The following is a 16,794-nucleotide window of genomic DNA, read 5'->3' as shown; positions in this document are numbered from 1 at the left end:
TGTTTTGTGCCACTCTCAACAGAAATACTCCAGGTGGACAACTTCAGCAATCAGGAGCTCCTCAGCTGCTCATAGCAATCCCACCTTGGAGTTTACAAAGACTTATGGGTAGAAAAGTCACACTAAGCAATTTACCACACCACACAAGGAAACTAGTATTCCAAGGGACTAATTGACCATGGGAATCTCAGCCTTCAATGACCCTGAGACCAGAAGAACTAGACGGTGCCTGGTAGCCAATGCCAACCACTCAAAGGGATCAAAATTGGAGATCCTGGTTAGAATGGGATGCAAAATGTGGAACAAACTTCAAAAACTCAAAAATTATCAGAATTAAAGGAATGATTTTTTGGATAGGGACTGTAAAATACCCAAGACTGTGGCCCTGGGTTATCCTTCAGGCCTGGAACTGGACTCGCTTCCATGAATTAGCTCTCAGCCAAACAGTGGAAAGACCTATGATCAGAACACCCACTCCAGGGAAATGTACTTACCTACCTCAGAGAGATAAACCACTTAGATCAATCAATCCTGAGAAATCAGATTGGCAGCATTTGCATAGGGGGAATGCTGGACAGAGAGGAATGTATAGATAAGAGGCACACAGGGAAGTGGTAGGCACAGGGAGGAGATGAGAGGAGAACTGTTTATTGTTGGGATTGTAATTGGTGTCTTGAAACAAAATGTGTATGAACTATTGAGAGTAAAATGAATCTCTTTTGTAAAATTGCACCCAAATCACAATTATTTTATTTTATTTTTTTTTAAAGAAACAAAAATGCAGAAGCAAACATTCATGATGGAAATTTTGGACTTTTAGTTTGGAAGGGTCCATGAAATGTAGAACAGAAATAATTAAACTAAAAGTGACACCAAAGTCATAAACTCAAAGATAAGAACACATCCAAGGCTCCAGGGAAAAAGAGTATGTTATTTACCAAAGAATGAGAATGAGACTGACACCAAATTTCACATAGCAGCACGGTAATACTCAGTCAATATGGAAAAAGCTACAGGGTTCGGAATGAAGTGTATGCTAATTCCAGGATAACATTTCTAGCCCAACTATTACCACAGGCCACAAGCTCTGAATGTAACAAGCTGAAGTCTAATATTAGCTAGAAGATACATAACAAAGGCAACTTTATGAATAATTCTTCAGACAAAGAGGAAAACAAAATGAAAGTTAATGAAAAATTGGTATAGGAAATATATATATTTTTAAAAATTAAAAGTATGTAATAAGTACAGAGATATAGCCACTGCCTTAAAATTTTATTACACTGTGCAAACATTGTATATAAATTAAACATCCAACTTTAGAAAAAAGAAAATGAACAATATAAAAACGATAACCAAATAAGATAAAATTAGGGAATGATCAATTAGAGATTAAAATGTAATAGCCTTGATAAATAAAACAAATAATGTGTTCTTTTAAAAAAGTAATAGCAGCCAAGCTCAGGTAGAAATTAACAAGGACAAACATAGGTAAAAACTTTAGGAATCAGAAAAGCAATACAATTACTAATTTAATTATGTGAGTTCTAGCAAACCTTCAAGGCACAGATAATTTCTTCATTATTTACATTTTTCCTACACAGGAAAAAATGTGAACAGTTTCTTAGCACTATGATGGTTTCATAACCCTGAAATTGAAACTAACCAAGGCACAAAGAGAAAAAAGACCAAAAAAAAGTCATCATTTGCACTCATGAAGATAAATTAAAAAAAAACTAAATAAAATAATATCTATTATTACATAATATATTTATTCCATAATGTAACAATGTCTTACAATTTTAAAAAATCTGTCAAAACAATTTGTTAAATTAAGAGATACCAAAAAGCCAAATCTGTTCTTCAATCTTAGAAGATAGTCATATCCAAAACTAACAAAAAATAGCACACTTAATATAAATAGCACATTTAATACGAAACCTTTAAGAGATTTTCACTAAGTTCAGGAATATAAGTATAGGATGATCATTTATTAATGTCTATTTGACTGCTAACCGGAAGGCTAGTGGTTCAAACCCAACAGCCACTCCTTGGAAGGAAGACTGGAGTCTACTTCTGTAGTGATATCACCTCAGAATCCCAAGGAGTGGTCACTATGAGTCAGTATAGATTCGACAATAGTGAGGAGTCACAGCTATTATGTTTATATTTATTGTTATATTATACTTTTATGCAAATATAAATAACTAGAAATGTATATAGAAATATAAATATATTTTTAAAAATATAAATATAAATAAAATATAAATATAAATTAAGTAGAAATATAAATAAAAATTAAGCAGGAAAAAAAAAACTGGTCCCGACAGAATTTGATTAACTATAGAAAATTTTGAATATACTTTTATTAAATCCTTTATTGTGAATAATATTATACAGTTATTTAATATATAATGAGTACTGGTGGCATAACAATTAAAGAATCAGCTGCTAACTGAACTAATCCAGCCAATCAGTAGGAAAAAGATCTGGCCTTCAGTTCCCAGAAGAAATACAATCTCGAAAACTCTATGGGGCAGTTCTATTCTACAACAAGTAAGGATACCATGAGTCGAAAATTCACTCAATAGCACCTAAAAAAATGACTATATATATATATATATATATATATATAATATACATATATTACATATTATATATAATAATATATTGTTGTTGTTGTTATGTGCCATCCAGTCGGACCGACTCATAGCGACCCCTCCTTGGGTTTCCAAGGCAGTATCACTATGGAAGTAGATTGCCCTACCTTCCTTCTGAGGAGTGGCTATATTATATATATGTATTATATTATATAATATATCTTATTGAAGGGAGCTCTGGTAGCATAGTGGCTAAGGCACTTGACTGCTAACCAGAAGGATGGCGGTTCAAACCCACCAGCTACTCCTCGGAAGGAAGATGGGGCAATCTACTTCCATAGTGATACTGCCTCGGAAACCCAAGGAGGGGTCGCGATGAGTCAGGTCTCACTCGACGGCACATAACAACAAAACAAATCTTATTGAAGGTCTTAGAAGATGAAGCAGATGTGATATGACACTAGCATAGTGGCCTGCACGTAAAAGAGTACAAATTTCTTATGTTAGTAAAGATAATTTTACTGATAAGATATTTGTAATGAACTCATATTTTGAATTTTAATGAATTCAAGGCTAAAACATTTGCATAAGTAGGTCAAGAAAATCATTGAAATAATTTTCAGGATAATGGGTTCTGTGTTCAGGAAACATTGTTTAAAAAGAAACATTGCCTTAAAGAATCTAAACAGTATGTGTGTCCTTTTGTAAACAAATGTAAATAGCTCCTCAGTCAGTCATTAAATTTTATTGGCTCCATTAAAAAAAAAAAAAAAATCACTGCCATTGAGTCCATTTCAACTCAAAGTGACTCCCACTGGGTTTTCGAGGCTGTAAATCATTACGGAAGCAGATAGCCCCATCTTCCTTGGGCTGAGAGGGTGGTGGCTTTGAACCACCAACTTTCTGATTAGCAGTCAAATGCCTTAGGCACTACACCATGTTGGCTCTTATGGTTTATAAGAAAAATTGGATAAGCAAAACAGAACTAGATGGTTAATATCAAAGTGATTTGGACTGTTCAGTACTATCAATTAATTCTTTAAATACTTCCTTATTATGTACTCAACCTTGTAAACCTGGGAAATCCTATCTAGTTCTTTTTTTTCTTTAACAAAATTTGTATCTTTACAAACTTAATGAAAATTAAGTATATTTGGATTATAAAATACAATTGGATTATAAAATATAACCACTACTAGATGTAGCAATCTAGCCAAATAATAGAAGCTAATTCTTAAAAGCATCAATGACCTTGGAAACATGGGTAAAAACATTTTTTTGCCTTGTTCGTATGTAAATCCTTGTTGACACGAGCATTTTGAGATTTAATAGACAAAGCTGCTGCCAAGATTTATATCAAAGATATACTAGTGATATCTCAGAGCATGTTCTTCATGTATCTTAAAGAAAGCCTACAAATCTTATCAAGAGAAAGAAGTGGCTAATCTCCTACAAGAAGATGAAGTATCTGGAGGTGAGTTTGAAACCATTCTTTCTTTCAGGCCAAGGCCAAAGTGCACATAAGTAGGCTAACTCTTCAATATGGAACCCAGTATTGTAAAGTCAATTTCTATTCGTAGCAAACCTATAGGACAAAGTAGAATTGCCCTATAGGATTTCCAAGGCTGTATATCTTAGCAGACGGTCACATCTTTCTCATGCAGAGCAGCTGTTGGGTTTAAACTGCTAACCTTTTGGTTGGCAACCAAGTGCTTTAACCATGGGGCTGCCAGGTTTCCTAGACTAATTCTTAGAAACTATGCTAATATCTCAAATGTGTTACTATTTCTGAAGGAGCCAACAGGAGCTTCTTACAAACTGTAATGAGTAATCCCTCCCCAACTCTAAAACTACACCAAAATTAGTGCGAAAAATATTTAGGAGAAAAATGGGTCTTCTTATTTTGGTCATCATTGACACTACATGAATACTCTAGGTGAATAATTATTAATTGACCTTAATTATGGTTGTTGTTGTTATGTGCTGTCGAGTTGGACCCGTATGGTACAAAAGTTAAAAATATAAAAGCAAGATTCACCATGCTCTTTTCCTGATACACAAAAACATGAGGGCAGTTCACTATTCTGTGAAGTAAATTACAATAACCACGGGGAACTGTCAAAAATTTGTTTATGGTGATCCTACAATCGTTCCAGATGTGAGTGAAGACCCATTACTGGGTAAAGATTTTTCCTTCTAAGAAGGAAGAAGAAAACTAATTCTGAACACTACAAATGTCAATCTTCTGGAAGTGCAATTGTTCTGGTTGAAAATATAACCCAGTAATTACTTTTCTTTTTCTCAAGAGAATTTTACCTTGAAGATTGTCCGCTGGACTTGTGGTCCTAGGAGAATACTGTACTCTTGCATGTCCTTGGAGATTAAAAACCTACAAACAACCAATCAAAGTAACCCACGCTTACAAAATGCTTAACTTGGTGGTTGAAAGAGACCTTATTATCTCTCACTCAAGATAGAATCATTGAGTTGTGAAGTTTTAAAGCTACAACAGACTTATGAGATATTTAGCTCAATCCTTCATAGAAGAGAAAAGCAAAATGGCTTCCCCAGTGTCACACACTGAGTTGCTGCCACAGCTGGAACAGGAATCCAATGCCACAGTTCATGAGAAGAGCTATATTTCTTGAGAAGAGCTGTATTTCTTTTTAATTTCCATTTGCTACTATTTGATTTTTTCATGTTATGGCCTAATAATATTACACTATCAACAAGTTCAACCAGATTCTATACCTGTAAGATTTGCCAGAAAGCTGACTGTGTGAAATTATCTCACATTACAAGAAAAAAATATAAGTTAACTAGGAGCAACAACTCTTCTACTTTGGAAAATATTCAAGTAAGTACAAAAATTTCTGAGTATACTTTTACTAAATAATTTATTGTGAAAAAAAAGTTACTTAGGGAGAATTACAAATTTATATTTTAATAAAATTACTGTTGACTAAAACATATGTGCCTATTACTTAAGCCAACACAACTGAAACTAGAGAAAAATAATTTGCTGCTGCCTACTGGTGTGCAATGGAGGGAGCATTAGGAAATGTCCTCTTCTTCAGTTCCTCCACATTTCATTACTTCCTAATGTATACCTGCATTAGTTTCCAAAGTTCTTCCTAGAAAGACAAACAAATATAATAGTTACCCATTGGAATAGAAGTACTCCAACATTAAGCTGAAGATGTGCTTGATTTGAATCATCATAGCCTCTACATTTCCCTTTAGACAATGAATTTTAACCCTAAGATATTAATCTAAGATATGCATTCCCTTACCAGTGTCTCTGTGAAGAGTGCTCTGTAGTCACACTGCAATTCATAACTGCTAAATATCAGTTTCTTTCAGACACTAATAAAATCTCAGAGGGTGCACAAAAGTTGACTTTGTCCCATTAAGACATTTACCTATTATTTTAAAGATCATATTGTGTTTATTCTATGTTTTTGTGTAGTTTATGATGATCTTGAGTAAAATTAAAATATTTCTGACATGAAATACGTTATTCACCATATTATAATTGACCACTCTTAAAATATTTTGATGCGATAATCAATTTTATCTTCTATCACAACACTAATAAACTTTTCACTAATCATGGGCAGATAGTTTTCTTACTTCCTGTGATTTTTCTTTTTCTTAGTTTCAATCTCCTGTTTCCTGAAAGAAATGGCAAGACAGAATGATTCCACAGTAACTGAGTTTGTCCTTGAGGGACTGACAGACAAACCAGAACTCCAGTTGCCTCTCTTCCTCCTATTCCTAGGGCTCTATGGGGTCACTGTAGTGGGAAACCTGGGTATGATACTGCTTATCACTTTCAATTCCAAGCTCCAGTCACCCATGTACTTCTTTCTCGGTAATTTGTCATTTCTAGATCTGTTTTACTCCTCAGTTGTTACCCCCAAACTCCTGGAAAACTTTTTATGGGAGAAAAATGTTATTTCCTACCCTGGATGTATGACTCAGCTCTTTTTCTTTTGTGTTTTTGCTATTGCTGAGTGCTATATGCTGACTGCCATGGCATATGACAGATACGTAGCTATCTGCAGCCCACTGTTCTACAATGTCATCATGTCCCAAAAGGTCTGCAATGTGTTGGTGAGTGGAGTCTTTATCATGGCATCTTTTGGAGCAATGATTCACACCATCTTCATGACCAGGCTTTCCTTCTGTAAGGACAATGTTATCCGCCATTACTTCTGTGATATACTTCCTCTACTAAAGCTCTCATGCTCCAGTACCTACATCAATGAGCTTCTGGTGATAACTGGAGGTGGATTCAATATGTTAGTAACAACTGTGGCCATCATCATCTCTTATGCCATCATACTCTCCAACATTCTTCGAATACCCTCATCTGAGAGCAGGTCCAAAGCGTTTAGTACCTGTGGCTCTCATCTTACAGTTGTTGGCGTTTTATATGGATCCATGATATTCATGTATTTAAAGCCAGCATCCAGCAGTAACATGGCTCAAGAGAAGGTGGCCTCTGTGTTCTACACCACAGTGATCCCCATGCTGAACCCTTTGATCTACAGTTTGAGGAATAAGGATGTAAAGAATGTGCTTATCAAAGCCATTGGTATGAGATAGGGACCATTCCAGGGTAGTCATCAGAACCACTAAAAGTCATAATAGTTTTCTTTCTTTTCATAACTGATCTTTCTGTGTCTGACAATTAACATTCCATTCTCATTCATTTCACTACAGCTGTCAGATGGTATGCTTTAATTGAAGTCTGTGTACACATACACACACATACACACACACATCTTTTCCTTGAGCCTAATATCCCAAGATATTAAGATTAAATAGGTCCTTGATGTGGCTCAGGCATACATATTTTTAATAATTCTTAGGATCTTTTCCTTCTCTATTGAGAAAGAACTACTAGAATATTTTTCCTTTAGTTGGTATAAATTGAAGTCATTCATTTTTGTCATTCCTAACTACCTAGATGACAGAGTAAGTGGTGTCAGAGTAGGCTATGACAGTAAATAATAATCTTAATTAGCAATCCTGGACTGCATCCAAAACATAATCTTATACTCTTGACTATTTTCAAGCCCCATTCATATGTCCTTCTCCATTTTTTCCTACCATATAATTTTTTCCTAAAAGGTATAATTCCAACAAGTGAACCTTTACTGAAATGAGAGATGAAATCATTAATAGTAGTGGAATGCACGGCACATGGTAGGCCAGTACAGCTAATTTCTGAAATAGATCTTTGAAAATTTAGCTTCATAAATGATTATTTCTTTTAGAAATTTCCAGATATCGAGAACATGGATATAGGCCTGTCAGCTAATCTCTGCCACAATTATGCTACTCTAAATGTTGTTGGTAGGTGCCATTGAGTTGGCTCTGATTCATAGTGACCCCATGTACAACAGAATGAAACACTGCCAGGTCCTGTGCTATCTCACAACCTTTGCCATAATTGAACTCATTGCAACCACTGTGCAATCCATCTTGTTGAGGGTTTTCCTCTCTTTGTTGACTCTCTACTTTACCAAGCATGATATCCTCTTCCAGGGAATAGGCCCTTCTGATGATGTGACCAAAGGTGGTGAGATGAAGTCTGGTCATTCTTTCTTCCAAGAAGCATTCTGGCTGTACTTCATCTAGGACATATTTATTAATTATTCTTGCAATCCACTGTATTTTCAGTATTTTTCACCAACATCACAATTCAAAAGCAACAACTCTTCTTCGGTCTTCCTTATTGATTATCCAGCTCTCTTCACATGCTTATGTTGTTGTTTTTATGTGCCGTCGAATCAGACCCAACTCATAGCGACCCCTCCTTGGGTTTCCGAGGCACAATCACTATGGAAGTAGATTGCCCCATCTTCCTTCTGAGGAGTGGCTGGTGGGTTATGAGATGATTGAAAACACCATGGCTTGGGTTAGGCACACCTTACTCTTCAAAGTGACATCTTTGCTTCTTAACATTTTAAAGAGGTCTTTTGCAGCATATTTTCCCAGTGCAATACAACATCTGATTTCTTGACTGCTGCTTCCAAAGGTGTTGATGCAATTCTGAACTCCAAGTAAAATGAAATCCTTGACAATTTCAATCTTTCTCCATTTATCATGCTATTGTTTCTTGGTCCAGTTGTATAGCTTTTCTTTCTCTTTTTTTCTGTTGAGGGGTATACATACTGAAGACTGTAGTCTTTGATTTTGATTGGTAAGTGCTTCAAGTCTTCTTTACTTTTAGCAAGCAAAGATGTGTCACATGGACATCACAGTCTTCCTCCTATTCTGATGCTGCATCCTTCTTCATATAGTCCAGTCTCTAAGATTATTCGCTCAGCATACAGATTGAACAAGGATGGTGAAAGAATACATTCCTGGCACACACCCTGCTAGAATTTAAATGATGCATTATCCCCTTCTTGTATTTGAACAACAACTTTTTGGTCTATATATAGGTTCCTCATGAGCACAATTGTGTGTTCTGGAATTCCCATTTTCTGTAATGTTATCCATAATTTATTATGATCCACACAGTCAAATGCCTTTGCATAGTGAATAAAATTCAGATAACCATCTTTTGGTACTCTTTGCTTTCACCAAGATCCATCTGACATCAACAATGATAGTCCTCATTCCAAGTCCATTTCTGAAACGAGCTTGAATTTCTGAAAGTTCTCTGTCACTATACTGCTGCAGCTGTTTCTGAATTATTTTCAGCAAAATTTTACTTGACTGTGATATTAATGATATTGTTTGATGATTTCTACATTCTGTTGGATCACTTTTCTTTGAAATGGGCACAGATAGCAATCTCTTATGGTCAGTTGGCTAGGTAACTTTCTTCCAAATTACTTTGCATAAACAAGTAAGCACCTCCAGTGTTGAATCCATTTGTTGAAATATCTCAGTGGGTATTCCATTAAGTCTGGGAATCTTGTTTTTCACCAATTTCTTCAGTGCAGCTTGGATTTCTTCTTTTAATACTGTTGGATCTTGATCACATGCTACCTCCTGAAATAGTCAACATCAAGCAATTATTTTTGGTACAGTGGCTGTATATTCCTTCTATTTTCTTTTGCTGCTTCCTTTGCCATTAAATATTTTGCCCATAGAATCCTTCAATATTGCAATTTGAGGCTTCAATATTTCTTCAGTTATTTCAGCTTGAGAAATGCTGATGTTCTTCCCTTTTAGTTTTCTAACTCTAGTTCTTTGCTAATTTCACTGTAATACTTTATTTTGTCTTCTCAAGCTGCCCTCTGAAATCTGGTCAGCTCTTTTATCTCATTGTTTCCTGCACTCACTTTAGCTACTGTCTGTTTCAGAGCAAGTTTCAGAGTCTCTTCTGACATCCATTTTGGCCTTTCTTCCTCTCCTGTCTTTTTAATTACCATTTGCTTTCTACATGTGTGATGTTCTTGTCTGGTTTGGCATTGGTGTTCAATGCATCAAATCTATTATTGGTCTCTAAATTCAAGTGGCATACAATAAAAGTTATATTTTGGCTCTCATGGACTTGATTTATTTTTCTTCAGCTACTACTTAACCTTGTATTTGAGCAATTAATGGTCTGTTCCACACTCAGCTCCTGACGTTCTTTTGACATTGAGCTTCTCCATCACCACCTTCCAGAGATGTAGTCAATCTAATTCCAATGTATTCCACCTGGCGAGATCCATTTGTTTAGGCACCGTTAAAATTACTAAAAAAAAAAGGTAATTGCAATGAATACATTACTTGTTTTGCAAAACTCCATCATGCAATCTCTGGTATCATTTTTATCATCATTTCCAATGACCAACACTGCTTCTTTGTTTCCAGCTTTCACATCCCAATCACCAGTAGAAATCAATACATCTTTCTTTTTTTTTTTTTTTTTTTTTTAATTTCTCTTGTGATTTGGGTGAAAGTTTACAGACCAAATTCATTTTTCATACAGCAGTTCACAGACCCTTTGTCTCATGACATTGACTGCAATTCCCCACAATACAACAACTCTCTTCCCACTTGCAATTCATACATCTTGATTGTATGTTTGGTCAATTTCAGACTGCAGAAGTTGGTAAAAATCTTCCATTTCTTCTTCTTTGGCTTTAGTGGTACTATGCAAATTTGAATAATAGTATCACCTGAACTTCCTTGTGGATGTTGGGATATTATCCTATCACTGACAGCATTGTACTTCAGGACAGATCTTGAACGATTCTTTTTAATGATGAATGTGATCCCATTCTTCTTCAATTTGTCATATCTTGTACAGTAGACCATATGATTGTCTGATCCAAAATAGCAAATACCAGTCCATTTCAGCTCAGTAATGCCTAGGATATCAATCTCTATGCATTCCATTTCATTTTTGACAACCTCCAATTTCCCTAGATTCATACTTTATACATTCTACATTCCAATTATTAATGGATACTTGCAGCTATTTCTTCCCATTTTGTGTCATACCCCATCAGCAAATGGAGGTCCTGAAAGCTTTACTCCATCTTCATCATTAAGGTTGACTCTACTTTGAAGAGGCACCTCTTCCCTAGTCATAGTTTGAGTGCCTTCCAATATGAGGGGCTTATCTTCTGGCACTATATCAGACAATTTTTCAGGGCTATTCATACAGTTTTCCAGTAATAAATCAGACAGTGCTTTGCTGTTATTCATAAGGTTCTCTCATTAGTTAATTTTTTAGACATGGGTGCCCTCATCCTTCTTCCCAGTCTGTCTTAGTCTGGAAGCTCCAATGAAACCTGCCTACCATGGGTGACTCTACTGGTATTTGAAATACTGGAGGCATAGCCTCCAGCATCATAGCAACATGCAAGCCACCACAGTATAAACTGATAGATGAGCGGTGGCTAAATAACTGTATTATAATTATTTAAATTATTGAAAACAATATACTGCATTTTGAGTACATGCATGTTTAAAAATGTGTCTTGTACATTTTTAATACCCCATAGAATTTTTCCTCCAGCAAGCACACCAGTTAGATGGACCCTAAGATCTTTTCTCCTCCTTACCTCCCTAATTCTGACTTGATCCTCAAATGTCTACTATTCTTATATATATTCTCTTTGCCTGATTTCTTAGTGTACAGAATAGGTGGTGATAATTTCTATCACAAAATACTTTTAGTTATTCTTTTTTTAACTTTTGTAGCAAAGATACTTAAAGTTACTTAAAGAAGAAGAGTGAATTGCAAAAGGAAGAACATGAAATTTATCTCTCTCCCCACCAAATTTTCTTAATTCAGCTCAGGGTTGTCTGATTACACAAGCTAACTGTTATTTTTAAGGCTGTTTTACAATCCAGACAACTGGAAACATAAATATGTGTCTACCACAAACTGCCAACTCTCCTCTAAGATCCACCTTGCCAGATCTCTATCATAAAGAATAAACATTAGAACTGTATCAGGCAGAATTCTAGTGACAAAGTTTTCTGATATACATTATATTCACATTTTGTATTGAAATGGTCAGATAGGATTGAAACTTCTGCAAATCCATTCATTTTTTCTTTCCTACCTTTTCCAGGTTCTCAGAGACCTGAAGACTCAAGGCTTTTTGTTGTAGACCAAGAATAGTAACATTACCATTAGACTTCATTAATGACAATCTTAACTAGTATACACAAATAATTTGTACAAAAGAGAGATAGTTATGCTAGTACCTTAAATTTGTGTAGGTGAGAACTGAGAGCTCAAATTAAAGAACTAAGAGATATTTCCCTATCTTAAAAGGAATTTTTAAGTATTTAATAGTAGACTATGGGACAGTGGTCCTCCCCATTGAGAGAGATCATAGCACAAATGAAATTAAAATTGGAACAATAAAATCTACTTTAACATTTATGTCATGTAAAATAATATTTATAGTAGGAAAAAGTAGACTTCAAAGTTGTATGTGATGCTTGGGCTAGGCAGAGACATTCTACATATTATACACATTTACATACACATTTACACACGCATGTACACACACAGGACACATATATACACACATATCTTTTCTAAAGAAATTAGATTATTAAAGAAATTGACAAAAAAATCTATTGTCTTGTATGCAGAAAAATAACTGAAGAATATTCAAACCTTAAAAAAAAATAAATAAATTATGTAGTGGAAACCCAGATTCCTCTCACAAACACCAGATAGAAAATAATGATTTATAGCAGCTGGCCTTCATGTCTGAAGAATGATTTCTCTAGGATTGATATACAGAATAGTTAATGATAATACCAAATGAACAAACAAAAAAAATCTCATAAATTTCCAGTTGTTCTTCTTTGAGCATCCACTATCAAAAAGAGAAATCTCATTTCCAGGACCACATATTTTCCTCTGCAGAACCTAATACAGTACCTTTTCTGTCAATATCTTACTCAACTCACAAAACTGCCAGTAAATATGAGACTGACTATTGGAAAACTGAAATTTGATAGAGAATAATGATTGTGCTGTTTCTATGTTTCTTTTCTTTTTATCTCTTTTTCTAATAGTTTGTAAAGGTTTTTTTTTTTTTTTTTTTACATAAAAACTCAGAACCAGCTAGTCAATTCCCAGCTCATAGTGACTCAAAGGGACATAGTAGAGGTGCCCCATTGGGTTTCCATGGCTGTAAATCTTTACCCAAGCAGATTGTTTCACCTTTCTCCCACAGAGCCATTTGGTGGGTTCAAATCCCCGATCTTTTGGCTGGCAGCCAAATGCTTTAATCACTGTGCCACCAGAGTTTCCTTTAACAGCGTTAGCCCCTCCAATTAAAAAAAAAAAAAACCTCACTGCCATCGCATTGGATCCAACTTCTAGGGACTCCTTCTTGTGTTTCCAAGGCAGAATCACTACTGAAGTAGATTGCCCAATCTTCCTTCCAAGGAATGGGTGGTGGGTTTGAACTGCCACCCTTCTGGTTAGCAGTCAAATGCCTTAGGCACTATGCCACCAGAGCTCCTTTAACAGCTTTAGTGGTCTATAATTTACATTCAAAACTGTACACATTTAAAGGGTATAATTTTATTTGTGTTTACATATATGTACTTGTATACATTAAATCATCATCAAAATCAATATAATGGATAAGTTCCTTGCTCCTAGATGTATCTTCAAGCCTCTTGGTAATCCCTTCATTCTCGTTGCCACACAATCCATTTCTCAAACAACCACTGATCTACTTTCCATTGTTAGGTCAAGTTGCTGTCAAGTTGGCAGCTCTTCCCCAGGCACACTTTGAGTGCCTTTCAACCTGATGGCCTCATCTTCTGGTTCTATGTCAGATACTGTCTCAGACTATTCATAACGTTTTCCAGTAATGTATCAGGCAGTGTTTCACTGCTACTCACACTTTTTTCATTGGCTAATGTTTTCAGAAGTGGATGGCCCTGTCCTTCTTCCCAGTCTGTCTTAGCCTGGAAGCTCCACTGAAACTGCTTTCCATTAACGATTCTTTTCCACTTTTTTCTGTTTGTTTTCTTTCTCAAAAACTTTATCAAAATTAAATCATATAGTGCATAACCATTTGTATGGAACTTATTTCATGCAGCATAATTATTTTCAGATTCATCCATGCTGTTGTATGCATCAACAGTTCTGTCCTTTTTATTGCCAAGGTTGTATTCCATTGTATGCAGATGGTACGCTATGTTTATCCATTTACCTGGCAATGGATATTGAGGTTGCTTCTGGTTTGGGATAATAATTAATAAACTTGCTTTGAGCATTTGTGCATAAGTCTTCATGTGGCATATCCTTTTATTTCTCTTGGAGAATTATATGAGAGTGAAATAACTCCTTCATAAAGTAAGTATACAGGAGTCCTGGTGGCACAATGGTTAACCACTTGGCTGCTAACTAAATGAATGGCAATTTAAACCTATCATGCAGCTGCATGGAAAAAGACCTGGCTATAAGCTTTCATAAAGTTTACAGCAAAGAAAACCCTAAGGGGTAGTTCTACTCTGTCACATGGGGACACTATGAGTCTGAAATGACTCAACAGCACCCAACAACAACAAATTGGTACACATTTGACTTTTCAAGTCTGGAAAAACTGCTTCCCAAAGTGGCTGGGCCATTTAATATTTCCATAAGCAGTGTATGAGAATGTCCACTGCCTCAACAACACTTGATAGAGTCACTCATTTTAATTTTAACCAAAATTTAAAATTTGAACCCAGTGGACCCTTAATGAACATCCGCACACAGTCTCAGAATTTTTTTTTCCTAATTAAGAAAAAAAAAAAAAAATGCCCAGTCTGTGTCAGTTCCATGATCCTTGCTATACTTGAGCCCATTGCCGCAGCCACTGTGGAAGGCCCTTCCCCCTTTCATCTACCCTCCACCTTATCCAGCATGACATCCTTCTCCAAAGAATGGTCCCTTCTGATAACATGATCAAAGTATGTGAGAGTCTGGCCATTTTCACTTCTAAGGAATTTTATGGCTGTACTTCCTCCAGGACAGATCACTTAGTTCTTTTAGCAGTACATGGTACTTTCATCATTCTTTGCCGGTACCATGACTCAAAAGTATGAATTCTTCTTCAGTCTTCCTTATTCGTTGTCCAGCTCTCACATGCATATGAAGTGATTGAAAATATCATGGCTTGTGTCAGGCTCACCCTAGTCCTCAAGGAGACATCTTTGCTCCTCAGCACTTGAGCACTTGAAAGAGATCTTTTGCAGCCTACTTTTCCAGTGCTATAAAACATCTGATGTCCTGACTGCTGCTTCCACTGGCGTTGATTGTAGAAACAAGCAATGTGAAGTCTTTGACAACTTTAATCTTTTCTCCATTTGTTATGATGTTGCTTATAGGTCCAGTTGTGAGGATTCTCATTTTCTTTATATTGAGGTGTAATCCATACTGTAGGCTGTATTCTTCAATCCTCATCAGTAAGTGCTTCAAGTTATCCTCACTTTCAGCAAGTGAATCCAGCTTGCACCTCTGGAAGTTCTCTGTCAATATATTGCTGCAACCATTTTTGAATTATCTTCAGTAAGATTTTACTTGCATGTAATATTAATGATATTGTTTGATAATTTCCACATTCTGTTCAATCACCTTTCTTTGGAATGGGTACAAATATGGAGATCTGGGAGTGTGAGACCTCCCACTTTGTTTTCCTTCTTGAGAAGTGCTCTGCTTATTCAAGGTCTCTTTCCTTTCCATATGAAATTAGTAATTAGTTTTTCCATGTCCTTAAAAAAATTTGTTGAAATCTGGATCGGGATTGTGTTAAATATATAGATTGCTTTAGGTAATATTGACATTTTCACAATATTCAGTCTACCTATCCATGAACAAGGTAGGTTCTTCCATTAATGTAGTGCCCTTGTCTCTTGTAGAAGTGTTTTGTAGTTTTCTCTGTATAGGTCTTTTGTGTCTCTGATGAGGTTTATTCCTAGATATTTTATCTTTTTTTTGTAGCTACAGTGAATGGTATTTTTTCCCTTATTTCTTTATCAGAGGACTCCTTGCTGATGTAGAGAAATCCAACTGATTTTTGTATGTTGACCTTGTATCCTGCTACTTTGCTGAACCTCTCTATTAGTTCCAGTAGTTTTTTTTTTTTTTAATTGAGTCCCTTGGGCTTTCTATGTATAGGATCATATCATCCACAAATAGAGATGGTTTTAATTCCTCTTTGCCAATATGTATGCCTTTTATTTCTCTTTCTTGCCTTATTACCCTGGCCAGGACTTCCAACACAGTGTTAAATAGAAGTGGTGATAGAGGGCATCCCTGTCTGGTTCCCGTTTGTAAGGGGAATGCCTTGAGTCTTTCTCCATTAATAATGATATTGGCCATTGGCTTTGCATATATACCCTTTATTGTGTTGAAGAATTTCCCTTCTATCCCTATTTTACTGAGAGTTTTAAACAGGAATGGACGTTGGATTTTATCAAATTCCATTTCTGTATCAACTGATATAATCATATGGTACTTTTCCTTTGTTTTGATTATGTAGTGGATTACATCGATTGATTTTCTGATGTTGAATCATCTTTGTAAACCTGGTATGAATCACATTTGGTCCGGGTGTATTAATTTTTTGATATGTTGTTGGATTCTGTTGGCCAGGATTTTGTTAAAGATTTTTGTGTCTATGTTCATGAGTGATATTGGTCTGTAGTTTTCCTTTCTAGTGTTTTCTTTTCCTGGTTTTGGTATTAGTGTTATTCTTGCTTCATA

At 35.6% G+C, this 16,794-nt stretch overlaps 1 protein-coding gene across 1 annotated transcript; it reads left to right on the top strand.

The window, feature by feature from the left end:
* Positions 1-6,281: 6,281 nt before the first annotated feature.
* On the top strand, positions 6,282-7,211 carry LOC103212758 (olfactory receptor 151-like). The gene has a single exon (XM_007958708.2). The coding sequence runs from the start codon at positions 6,285-6,287 to the stop codon at positions 7,209-7,211; it is 927 nt and encodes a 308-aa protein (XP_007956899.1). The 5' UTR covers positions 6,282-6,284.
* Positions 7,212-16,794: the final 9,583 nt, after the last annotated feature.

The sequence above is a fragment of the Orycteropus afer genome, unplaced genomic scaffold, assembly GCF_000298275.1.
Source record: "Orycteropus afer afer isolate SDZICR_OR568_19922 unplaced genomic scaffold, OryAfe1.0 scaffold01087, whole genome shotgun sequence".
NCBI classification, from domain to species: Eukaryota; Metazoa; Chordata; class Mammalia; order Tubulidentata; family Orycteropodidae; genus Orycteropus; species Orycteropus afer.
The sequence above is the reverse complement of the archived record's forward strand: the minus strand, read 5'-3'. Positions and strand labels throughout refer to the sequence as shown.

Bases quoted from the DNA above. Each gene is read 5' to 3' on its own strand.
- LOC103212758 (XM_007958708.2), top strand. From the start codon at position 6,285: ATGGCAAGACAGAATGATTCCACAGTAACTGAGTTTGTCCTTGAGGGA.